This window comes from Ischnura elegans, chromosome 7, assembly GCF_921293095.1.
Source record: "Ischnura elegans chromosome 7, ioIscEleg1.1, whole genome shotgun sequence".
Taxonomy (NCBI): Eukaryota; Metazoa; Arthropoda; class Insecta; order Odonata; family Coenagrionidae; genus Ischnura; species Ischnura elegans.
The window spans coordinates 8,772,433-8,785,176 of NC_060252.1; the positions used below are offsets into that span (position 1 = coordinate 8,772,433).

General features: G+C 36.8%; 1 protein-coding gene across 1 annotated transcript in view; it reads left to right on the top strand.

Annotated features, from left to right (window-relative positions):
* Window positions 1-12,744, top strand: part of LOC124161960 (dynein axonemal heavy chain 1-like) — a 347,859-nt gene that overhangs the window by 136,106 nt on the left and 199,009 nt on the right. Inside the window, exons 13-14 of the mRNA XM_046538240.1 lie at window positions 228-436; window positions 5,055-5,157. Coding sequence (XP_046394196.1) covers window positions 228-436; window positions 5,055-5,157 — 312 coding nt within the window. The remainder of the gene's footprint in view (window positions 1-227; window positions 437-5,054; window positions 5,158-12,744) is intronic.

Sequence of the window (12,744 nt, forward strand, 5' to 3'; positions counted from 1 at the left end):
TTTACCCCTTGCCTCGTAATTTAATTTTTAGTGTTCATTTTGGCAGGAGTCCTTTGACGTGAAAATTCAGTAGCGGATCTATGGGCCAATGGGATCTATGGATGTATGGGCCAATGGGGCTTTTTTTTAATTTTCCGTAAATTGATTTCCTATATCCGTATCATCGTCTCTTTCTCTGAGTAATTTATATTTTATTTGTGACTCTCTTTTCCTATTTTGCTCCTTAGATAAAATCAGAGTCTTTTCTGGAAGATATAAATAACATATTAAACGCTGGAGATGTACCCAATCTTTACAATGTTGAGGACGTTGAACGGATATCCAGGGCCATGAAGAGCAAAGTCAATGAGCTTGGCCTCTCGCCGACTCAAGCCAATTTCATGACCGTTTACATTCGCCAGCTAAGACTTAATCTTCACTTAGTACTTGCCATGAGGTAAATATAAACACTGACAACTTTTATTATATTTTGTGTAATTTTAAACAGATTTTTTTACCTCAGTAATCACTAGTTCTATTGCTTTTTTACTCTTTTACCGTTTAGTATGGTCTAATAATAGTATTAGTACGTAAAACTTACACTTTGTACTAGCTTAAAATTAAATGGAGCATGTAGTTAGTGCTGATTCTTTTCATTTCATGAATATTAAATTTAATTGCCAGTGACATACCTGGCTGTGGAATTCCACCTCTCTATGAGTCGCGAGTTGTTGAGAATTATGTAATATTGTACTTTAAGGCAATGATTATTATCCAAAATTACAAAGCCTGTTTGCAGTATGCGTGACCAATTCTCAATATTGTCTCATCAATTTCCTGCCTAACCTTTTGCTTCCTCTCGCTTGTTTTTGGTGCGTGTGGCGTGAAAGTGTAATTTATTATTAAAGCATTCATCCTAAGCCTTCATTCGATAATTTTTCCCAAATTCTATAAATTTTATTTTTAATTTTCTGTAACTTTGTGCTATATTTTGGGAAGCCTTTAATATAATCTAATATATAGAATTCTCGTGTCACGGTTTTTTTAGTTTCCAAACTCCTCCGAAACGGCTGGACCGATTCTTGTGAAATTTGGTTTGTGTGTTCAGTAGGGCTGAAAATATGTTGTAAACTACTTTTAATTCTTCTCGCGGGCCCATGAGGCCCTGGAATGGGCCCTGAGTCATTCCTTAAGAAATACATGTAAAGTAGGTTATTTATGCCTGCAGACCTTTTGTCTATTGCGTACTTAAATTAGTGATAATGGTCACATTTAGTTAAGATGCATGCCATTGGAAAGAAAATGCTTATTATTGCAATCGATTTTCGTTTTCCACGTGATTTACGGGGAATTTAGAAAAAAAACTTTCCAGAAAAAGCTGAAATTTTAGCGTTTTTAGCTAACTGTCCCCTTGACTACCGTCGGTATTGTTTATATGTAGTTTGACATCTTTTCCATCTATACAGTTTGCGATACCAGCGAAGTGTTAAATAAATGAGTTTTTGAATTTATGGGAGTTTTGCATGCATACCATCGCACCGTTTACAGCTAGGTTGGATCTCCAGTTAAATATGCGTCGTAATTTGAACCCACCACGGCTGTGCAATGGCACGCGATTAGTAATTTTAATTTGATGAAGAATGCCGTAAAAACCAGCATTGTGAATGGCAAGATCTAAGGAAAAGATGTATTACTACCGCAAATCCCTACTATTTCGACATATGTGCCAATTTCATTCAAAAGGGTTCAATTTCCAATCAGATTGGCATTCGCAATGACAATTCTCAAGGCCAAGGCCCCTGGACAAGGACAAGCCCAAGGCCTCTGTTTGCGGCTTAAATTAGCATACAACGTGTTTTTAAACAGGAGAATTATGCGTGGCATACTTTAGCGTGGGCAAACCATCAATTTTGTTTGTGTTGGTTAAAAATGGACTCACCAAAAATATCGCACACTCCATTGCACTAAGAGACTGATCATGTAATTTTTTTTAAATTGTCATCATTTGTTAAAGAGATGTAATTTGAAATTTAATGATTAAGATAATAGAAGTGCATGCATTCAAAAAATGAATGTTTGATGTTTTGTTATTTTGATAGGTCGTAATTGTTCACAGCGCTGCATTCCTCTTTGAGTAATATATCGTACCCCCACACACGTCAGTCAGTTATTTTCCATTTGACTGGAAAAATATTCACTAGAAATAATTTATACGACAAAACAGCGTTTGCCGGGTCAGCTAGTAAGACTATAAACCTCTTTGAGTCGAGCAGTTTCCGACAAATGTGAACAATAGTGGCAGCTGATAATTTTGTCTTACTCTCGAAATTTCCAAGGTGCAAAACGAGTGACATTTTGGCTGTTCTTTGTTCCCTCTTGTGATTAAGAGGCAAAAAATAAATCTTTGCCGTTATTATTTTCAGTAACTGTCGCTAATGCACTTCTTTTACGTACCAGAAACAATCCAATAATGGAAGTGAGAACTTGTATTTCATCGTTCCTTTTCAGTACAACGTGAACTAAACGTGTTCGTCGACATTTACTGGGGGATTTTCCAGTAGCTTGACTGTAAACCGATTAAAAATAAACCCAGAAAAGGGGCGGTTGGGAAACACGGGTGAGAGCTTTCATGCCGCCGGGGAATTTTGAACATATGGTTCATGTCGGAGGAGTCCAGTAGCTCTTGAAAACATTCAACCAAAACTCCCACCACTCAAGAGCTTTTTAGAGACAGAAGATTTCCTGATCCCTCCTTCTCTACTCCTCATATTTCATACCACTCTCAAGTTCTAATTTTACCCTTTTCTTTTGTCAGAATCCCTTCCAGGTTAACTCGTAGCAAAGTCATTGAGTGCTTCTAATTGGCCTTCCAAAAGGAAAGGTAACCTGTATTAAGTTTTAATTCCTTTTGTTTTCAACAATCGACTTGTTCAATGCACTATTTCAAATGTGTATGTCAATTGTAGGGTATTTCAGAACCAGAGTACCTTCAGTCCAATGATTTCCTTTCAAACTAGGCTTTATCTCCGGATTGAAATATTATAATTTCTTCCATGCGTTGATTTATTATAACAAGTCCAAGGTAATATCTTTCAGAAAAGCAATAGGTTATCAGGAAAATGAACCTAATTCAGTCTTCGCCAAAATTTAAATTTTCATAAAAAAATTCATGTTTAAATTTCTGGCCTAAATTTTTTGTTGAGTTATGTGTTGAATTTTAAAATAAATGTCTCTTTTGACTATCATGAGTCTGCAACGGATACATAAATGGGTCTTCTGGATGGTTTCAATCACTTTTTGTCACATATATTATCTCCTTGAATCTGGTCTCTATTTCCCATCTCTTTCCGTCACAACACCTCCCTATAATCGAGATTCGAAAGATGGATGCCTTCATGATTGAATTAGAACTGGTTTTTACGTTTCGGGGTAATCCCAAGTAGCGACTCAAGGTTCCTTATCTCCATTCTTATTGTGAGTTCATTTTGTGGAAAAACTATCAATCAAGAACCTTTCTGGCTGTAAAAACGTCATTCTGATCGACACTCCATCTTATCCTGAAAATCCCACATCTAACTCCAAACCACCCCCCCCTCTCTTGGCCACCTCTTCAATCCTTTCATCCGTGTCTGTCCTTTTGTGCCTTCCCTCTCCCATCGTAACCAATCAGCCATTAAATTCCTCTCTCTCGCCCCCGCCCGCCTGCAATCACTTTAGCCACTCGTTATCCCTCCGCCGTCCGAGGTGTTTCCTCACCGAGCGACTATCATCCGATCCTTCCTCTTCCCCTTATTGAGCCAGTTAGCCTCCTACCCATTTCGCCCTCAACACTCTCCAAGCCCCTATCGCCGTTCAACAAGCGTTGTATCTTCCCATTCCCTGAAAGCAATCTCGCACTTTATCCTGAAAGACTCAATCCATAGTATGGAGCGTACAAAACATGACCCATGCTTATCATAATCCAAGCCGTTAAAATCTAAGTTAACCATTTTTGGTAAGACGGCTGGGAAGCTTAAAGTTAAACATAAAATTATAGGATCACGATCAGATTAATCAAATATTTATTGGTGAAGACAATATCCGCTCAATTAATATATCTAGAACGGTTTACTTCATTTAAGAATCCCTGTGAATCATTGGGTCGGCCTATTTCCGTACGAATTTTTCAGTCTGTAACGAATGGCTGCCAATTTATTACGATGTTTTCTTTTGAAGGTTAATGAAGCAGATATAATTGATTTGCTAGGAATCGTACTCGTACCTGTGAAGCGTTCTCTATATACTACAACTTCCGCATGAACCTGAAGAATTCACTTTGTTTGCCAAAATTATATATTGTCATATCAAAAATGTACCGTTATGAACCGGTCTTATGAAATAGAAAACCTATCGTGAATGTGTGGTTTTAGTATTTATGGATGATCTTGTGAGCTTCTAGCGTATAGATATGTCTGTTTCTTAATTTCAGTGAAAGAAAATTATCTCTTATTAGTATTTTGCTCTTTTAGGTAATCTGAATTCATGCTTTTTTCATAGCTATACTTCTTAATAATTTTAAATTCTTACTTAAAGACTTAGTATTTTATTTTAATATTGCCAGGAAAATATTTACCACGAAAGGTTTGGCTTGGTAATTGTTTGAAATATCCTTATAATGCATTCGTAATTTTATGATGTAAACCGAGTTGTGTTTTGTGGAAAACGACCGAGTTATTTTTTTGCCCTACCATGGAAAATTTCCACAATTGAAGCCCGTGGATGATTAAAGTTACTAAATTTTGAATGCACAAGAAGTCAATTTGTAAGTTTTTAACGGAGACAGTTTATAAAGACGAGACACGAACAAAACTGTCGCGCTAAAGCTGTATGAGTTATAAAAAATGTACCCATGGGTACAGGACGCCCATTGCTCCTAAGGAGCGAGACTCAGCTGTTGCCTGGAATTATTACTTTCATAAATCTCTTTCATGTGAATATCACACATTTCCAGAAGGGCTTTTTTCAGGTTTTTTTTATGCCTTTATTAATTCATTTTATCCTGCTTTCTCTCCGCATGTGTGTGACTCTGATGGCAGCCCGATCGGGGAGGTGTTTCGTGCCAGGCTTCGCCAATTCCCAGCGCTAGTCAACTGCTGTACTATCGATTGGTTCAGCGCCTGGCCCGACAGAGCCTTACAGGTCAGTTTGTTTCTCTCGACGTCCGTTAACCCAACCGCAGGGTCCACTCTTACTTTCCATTTCCTCGCCTCGCGAAACTCCCTAATTCCGGAAAGCTTGAAACCCCGCAGTAAATCTGCCGAATAGTATTCGGGCGGAATTCCTCGAATTTGTGAAGAGAATGAATCGTTCCATTTTTAATTCCGGCACTGAGCTGAAAACTTCTTTTTTTAGTTACGATTGAGCCTGTGGTGGTATCTCTCCTGAAATTTTGGCAGATTAAAGAATTAAAGGATATTAATTCCCATCCTCAGTTTTTTATCGATATTCTTTTCATTTTGGCAGTTTTACTGCTTTATTCCTAACAGATTTTACCATAAACGAGTAGATGACGTATTTTAGAGTGGCAGTTTGAGTATTATTTATGGCATAATGTCATTGTATTTTCAACTCTTGAGAAATAAAGTTTTCATTTAGTGACCCCCAATTTTGAAGAGGTATTGACCTTATATATATCTGCACTTATAAAAGTTTCTTAGAGCAAATTTTTGAGGTATTATTCACTCTTATGTAAATAAATCACTGTCAAGTGCATGTATTAGCATTATTCTATGCATGATTCCTTTTTAGTTGACTTTCCCATGTAAAATTGATTAATGAGTCTACCTTCAAGAATCCAAGCCAAATGTATACTTCTTGATCCTGTGTTTGGTTGGGGAAATTATGTTACGTACTCGGCTTGAATTGTGTTGGAAATTTATAAGTTAGTTTTTCTCAAAAAAATTTCACTAGTTTTATTTTTCTTAATAAAGGGGCATTCCTGACATATCTTTATTCTTTATAAAATTTCGCGCGAATGCTTTGCATCAATTTTAAGTGTGCCTCTTTTAAGAATCCAAAATAAAATGTATTGATCTGGAGTGGTAGAGACGGCGAAAAAATTCATTGGATGTGATTCAACTTTTCTCTTGAAGTTAATGTTTGTCCGAGACATTGATTCTCGACTAAATTGAGTCCATATATGATTCTTAGTATTAGACACTTTGTTAAGTTAGGGTTTAATCGAGTGCAATAGGACTTAATTGAAGTGCGTGATGCTCTCGATTACAAACATTGGAGTAACTAGATTTACTCGTTTACCTAGGTAGTAACTCCATTACTTCGACTGGTATTCCAGGATATGTTATTAATTGCAAGACCCATGCAATAACAAGTAGTACGATAGTACGCAGATAATAACATAGGTCCTATAGTGTTCACCTGCGTAATCGATTACCAACACCAATTGCGGCAGTATTCATCCAGGCCTTGTTTTATTCGTCGAGGCAATCGACTTCTCACGGAGTAATTCAGTTTTCTACCTCAGATCGGCAGTATATGTTACTCGAGTATTGAACTTCCTAGATAGTGTATGGGGACTCAAGAACTTAAATTTGTCTCTTATTGCCTGAGTACTGAGTATTTATACAGGAAGATAGGCTATGTACTATGATGAAAAAAATTTATACTCGAGTGCATGAGCGCATAATGAATTTGTGATTTTTGTGCATATAACGTCCTTTCAATGGGATAATTACTCAATGGGATTTTAATGCCATGGGCTTATATTTTGCTGTTGTCCTTATATTTCACTGAAATTTTGTAAATTTTAATATAGTAATATTAATATGGAGTGTCTAAAGTCATTATGAAGATTATAAAATGCATTGCCGCTATTATTCCTAATATCAAGATAAATTTTAGTTTTCCATTCCTTGTTCCAAAAAGGAAAATTAAGCCCAATTTTGTTTTTTTATGAATTTCAAAATTAATTCTGCAATTTCTATTCATCTTATAACATATTTGATACTATTTTGAGAACATACGAATAAATATTTTCATAATAAAGAAATTATAAAGATTTTAGCCATTCTATGAAACATTTTCCCAGTAAGTGGCTAATTTTTCAATCACTCTGAGAGGTCTAATGCATATATTTTATGTGACCCCGCACTTCCTACATGAATATAATGGAAATTTAGAAACGAATCGTCAGCTATGAAACGGGGTAAAGTCTTAGGTGATACATTCTAATGTAGCGAGTGGTGTGGAAGTTTAAACTTTCATCATTAAGGCATTATCCACTTCTACTTTCACGATCTTTTAATTTTTCAATGGGTATTTAAAGCGGAAATGAGGATAAAAATAGCGTATTTAGCGTAATTTTCTTATCCAACGTATGAGAGTACTTGGGGTTTGTGAATAGTAATGGATATCCTCTCAATGCATTATGAATATTTTTCAGTTTTCTAATTTCTCCGTTATATTTTAATACATAAATGTAATATACCTGCGTTATCATTGGATTCAATCAAGGTTGTGGTTAGAGCTTTCATTCATAACTTTTATTTACAAAATTAACCATCTAAAAGACCGTGTATCTTCCGTTGGACTTCGCCAATTCAGGCTCTGGAAACTCCACTATTCGATGAAATAGGCAATAAATCAAATTCACAAACGTAGTATTTAGTTGGCAAGGGTTATATGGTAGACCTCCCTTATCTCATTTTTTATATCGCTGAAAATATGGGCACATCTCTGGGCTCCTCCAATCCTCAGGGTCCATAAAAAATAATCAAGCTTTTTGGAGGATATTTTGCGGCTACAGAAAAAGTTTGCCTTCTCTTTAATGACGAGCATGCTCCTCTCATACCTTTACAATTGGTTTGCTCGAGCTTCATGCAACTTTTCATAGCCCAATTATATCGAAATAAATATATGTCAGTGAACTTCTTTTTGCTTTGCTTTTCTAGCAATGCAAACACACGCTTTGTATTTTAGTAAGCTTAATTCCTAATGCCTTTTTTCAATCTACCAATTCAGGTGCCATAATAGTTTTTTTAATGAGCAGTAATTTATTTTTGAATTTATTATTATGAAGCTAAAACTTTTAAGCTGAAGTACGCTTTTTTACTTTCCGTATTTTGTCAACTTATCGAATGTTTACGATTTTAGCTCAGTGCAAAATCAAGTACCTAGTCCGAATTGTTTTCTCTAAATTAGAAATAACTCTAAGATAGGTATCCACCTGGGAAGGTGTGCGTATGAGTTATTAACGTGTTCAACGGAAGTGCCGCCAGCGTGAAAGAAGGGATCAGCAGAGTTCGCGAGAAGGAAAGAGGAGCCGAGGAGTTTGCAGACGTCACCTCTCCTTTAAATGTTGCGTCATAAGTAGAGAAGAAGACGCGCATTGAGTCTATTCTTTACACATTGGTAAACGTAGTCAATCGTGATAGTCTGAAAACTCTTCGGACACAGCATTTTATAAGCAATGTTCACGTTTTCTGGAGTATACAGGAGCGATGAGTTTTAACTTTATATCAGTTCACTTGCAAACAAAGGAAATGGAATCAAAAACTAAATGCATGACTAAAAATCTTAAAATTTAGCAGCGAATTGAACCAAACCATAAATATACTTCGCGTGAATTTGACAGGAAAACCATTTGGCGATTCATTTTCTATATGAAAATATTTCCGTTTGATGCTTTTTTGATGATGTTTTGGATAGAACATGATGCTGTGGTATACCTGGATTACCACCTGTCTTAAGATACTACTTTTCAAGATATTGAAAAGTCATCATCAAACGGAAATATTTTCATATAGAAAATGAATCGTGCTAGATGGTTTTCCTGTCAAATTCACGCGAAGTTTATTTATGGTTTGGTTCAATTCGCTGCTAAATTTTAAGAATTTTAGTCATGCATTTAGTTTTTGATTCCATTTCCTTTGTTTGCAAGTGAACTAATATAAAGTTAAAACTCATCGCTCCTGTATACTCCAGAAAACGTGAACATTGCTTATAAAATGCTGTGTCCTAAGAGTTTTCAGACTATCACGATTGACTACGTTTACCAATGTGTAAAGAATAGACTCAATGCGCGTCTTCTTCTCTACTTATGACGCAACATTTAAAGGAGAGGTGACGTCTGCAAACTCCTCGGCTCCTCTTTCCTTCTCGCGAACTCTGCTGATCCCTTCTTTCACGCTGGCGGCACTTCCGTTGAAAACGTTAATAACTCATACGCACACCTTCCCAGGTGGATACCTATCTTAGAGTTGGTGGAGTTATTTTTTCTTGCCTTTCCTTTGCAGTTGACATCAGTCGTTACCTATAATATAGCAAGAGAGCACATTTCACTATAAACCCAGTAATTTGACTCTGCCATCGACTTAAGGATTTAGTCTTGCATGGTCGAAGAAGGATATCCTTAAGTTTTAACAAAAATGTAGAACTTAAATGCCGTGCAATTTCAACTTTTTCTTAAATAGAAACGAACGTCTTAAACTCGATAATAAGCTCCCATCTTCACGCGAGAAGAAAAATATTACATTTCACGGAAAAACAATTTCCTCGGTCAACGTCAGTTTTTGCGTTCCCTTCCTTTCACTAATACATTTGAGATCAATGATCTTTCGGCCAGACAATTGAAACCTTAGACCGAAAAATCTTGACCAAACCACAAAAAAAATCTTCGCGAGAATTTGACAAATAAGCTCTTATAAAAAATTTTTTTTTAAAAACCAGCCTTTATATTTAGATTACAGGGGATGAGCAACGTTTATATATGACACAAAGCAAAAAAACTCAGTGACCCCGAAAAACCAAAAGTGACGTATTAAAAAAGTCACTATATTTATTAAATTTTCAGTGAATGGTAAGCCCCCTATGTTTCAAAATGCCACCCCTATGCTTTTAAATGCCTACCCCTATGTTAAAAATGCCACGAAACACGAAAATCGACCATTTGGAACTTCTTAGATCAAAAACATGTTTTGGGGGGGGGGGGGGTTGACTGGGGGGTGGTTAAAGGGGGGTTGGAGAGAAAAAGTTATATTTTCATGTATTGTCATCGGAAATGAAGAAGTGTGCAAAATTTCAGCGTTTTTGCTTCACAGGAAATGAGTCAAATTTGAGTTACAAGATTTGTACCAGACAAACAAACAGACAAACAAACAGACAGGTTGGTGAGTTGATATAAAGACTGTAAAAAACAATGTAGCACGATTCATTTTCTGTAAAAATACTTATTAGGGGTTTCCGAGCTTATTCCATTCTATAAGAGTGAACAAATGGGAACAATATCAGCTCGATTTTCTGTATAACTTCAGCTACCCAACTCCTACCGTTTATTTTATCATATATTCTGGATATTTCGAGCAAAAACGGACAGGGGGAAATAATGAACGAAAAAATTGGATCTGTAAATATCGTAGATTCGTGATTTGTGGACTTTTCGTGTCTTTTTATAAATCATCATTGGCTTCAAGTACCATTAATGATAAAATTCAGTGCACAGAGTCTTTTTATAGAGTTTCGATGGGGATACGAGCGCGTAAAAACTCAACCACAGGCTACAACTTCAGTTGCTCTTATTTTATAATCTCCTTGTTATCTCTAAGATATTCGAGGTTCAGTTATGAATTTTGATGGCGTAATTGGAATGCTAGATAGGTTTGTATGAGACGGGTGTGTCTTAATTTCGTTGTATAAAGGTGTAGCGAGGAAATTGATATCCCTCACATGTATGATTTTTTTCACTCTCGTGATTAAGTACGGATAAGACCCCTCTTTAAGGCCAATGACTCGGCTTCGGTGTCATTACTATCAATGCCGTCTGCACAATTTCGGATGTTTACTGCTGGTTCTTGAGATGGTTTTGTCCTTTGAAGAACTTATCTTCCTCGTAAGCAGTTTCATTTAATAGCCTAATCATTACTTACCCGTACCCTTAGGAGGTTTCATTTCGGACTCGCAGAGGGGTCTTCCCTTTTAAGAGAGGGATTTGGACGAAGTGGAATGAGGCTTCATTAGCTCTTTTCAGGCTTCAAATGTCTGGCCGAAAGATCATTGATCTCTAATGTATAAGTGAAAGGAAGGGAACGCAAAAACAGACGTACAGCGTGGAAATTGTTTTTCTGTGAAATGTAATATTATTTCTCTTTCTCGCGAGAAAATGGGATGTTAACTGCTTAATATAACAGAGTAAATGTAATAGCAGTCTGCTTCCATCTAGTACGAGCGAACAGCTTTAATTCCGTGCTTTTGGGTTGTCTAGCCGAGAAGAGTTTGCAAAAATATGAGTACCGCTTACGAGTACACCCTTCGAATCACCCCGTTATTACGCAGTATTCAGAACGTCAACCTGAGTGAAAATTGGTTAGGATAGGCAACGGGAGAGCTCTCTTTGGTATCATCGCTGGACATGTAAAGTCCAGTTCACTTTCTATCCCCGGGCCACCTCGCATGCCGTATGGATGTTTCTGAAAGCTTCATCCCGACGATTATAATCGTCGGAATCCGTGCGGTGGATAGCCCTAATCTTTATAATTCCGATAATGGCCGTCTATAGTGCACACGTGTCACTAAAATCACTTTGAGCATAAGCGAGCAGCCTAATTTGAAACGAGTCAGAGAGGCATTCTAGCCGTTAAAACAGATTAATTATGCATCGGTTCGTGAGCCTTCATTCATGTTAAACGAATTCAAATGATGAAGCCAATCCTTCTGCGGCAGATAAATTGAGTGTCATGGTGACACAGGCTAAAGTTGATTATCCTGCTTACGGGATTTCTGGAATGTTTACCTCTGCGAGACTCACTTTTCTCTTCATTGGTAATCTGGATCCATTGTTAATTTAGATTGTTGATTTTAAACCCTTTACTTATGTTGATTCTATACTTAGGCGCATTGAATTGTTTCGTCCCTTCTAGGTTCATTAAGCTGATTCTGAAAGAGTCCTTCAGTATATAACTAGCATTAAAAGGTGTATCCAATGAGCTCAAACCAGAAGCTCGGAGTTGCGTACGTCAATGCATTTTTTTGTGGATTATTCATATACTAGCTGACCCGGCGAACTTCGTACCGCCTAACAATCAATGAACTTACAGTTTACTTACACCATTTATAAATCAGGAGCGGCTGTATCGTTTTTAATCAAGTTTAATTTATTATAATAAAATAAGGGTACAAATTCAATAAAACTACGTAAATGAGTACCAAAATTGCTTGTCAGAAAGACATTTTCTTTATTGAATCTACATAGGGTGAATCGGAGCACGTTTACGCGGATTTTTTCAACAAATTTTCTTACGTTTTAGCTTAAGAAATTTTGGGCATTGTGGTTTAATAAAGCAGTTCATGAAATAAAAATTATACGCATTCAGTTGTTGGCTATTTGCGTTATTAGCTGTAAAAAAATGTTTTTAGGTCCAATTCTGTTGCATACACTTGGCCCATTCAGGGGGCAGGTTGACACGACCCCAGACCGACGCTTGACTAATGCTCAAAATCGTGCAAGAAAAGCCCTTATGAAGCAGCATTCGCATTAAATGACTTAAGGCGCGCCAGTTTTAGTATCTCTGTTTGGAAAAAATGCACTGCGTAAACGTACTGCATGCGTAAACGCACCACGGTGAGCCCTACACATTCGGGTTTAATGTCTTGCGTCAAGCACCTTCTGAGAAACAACAGTTATTGTTTTGTTATCAGGCGCAAGATGAAGCGGATGAAGCTAAATAAATATAGCGAAGCAAAGCAGTGACGCAGCGAGGGGAGGTTTTGGGG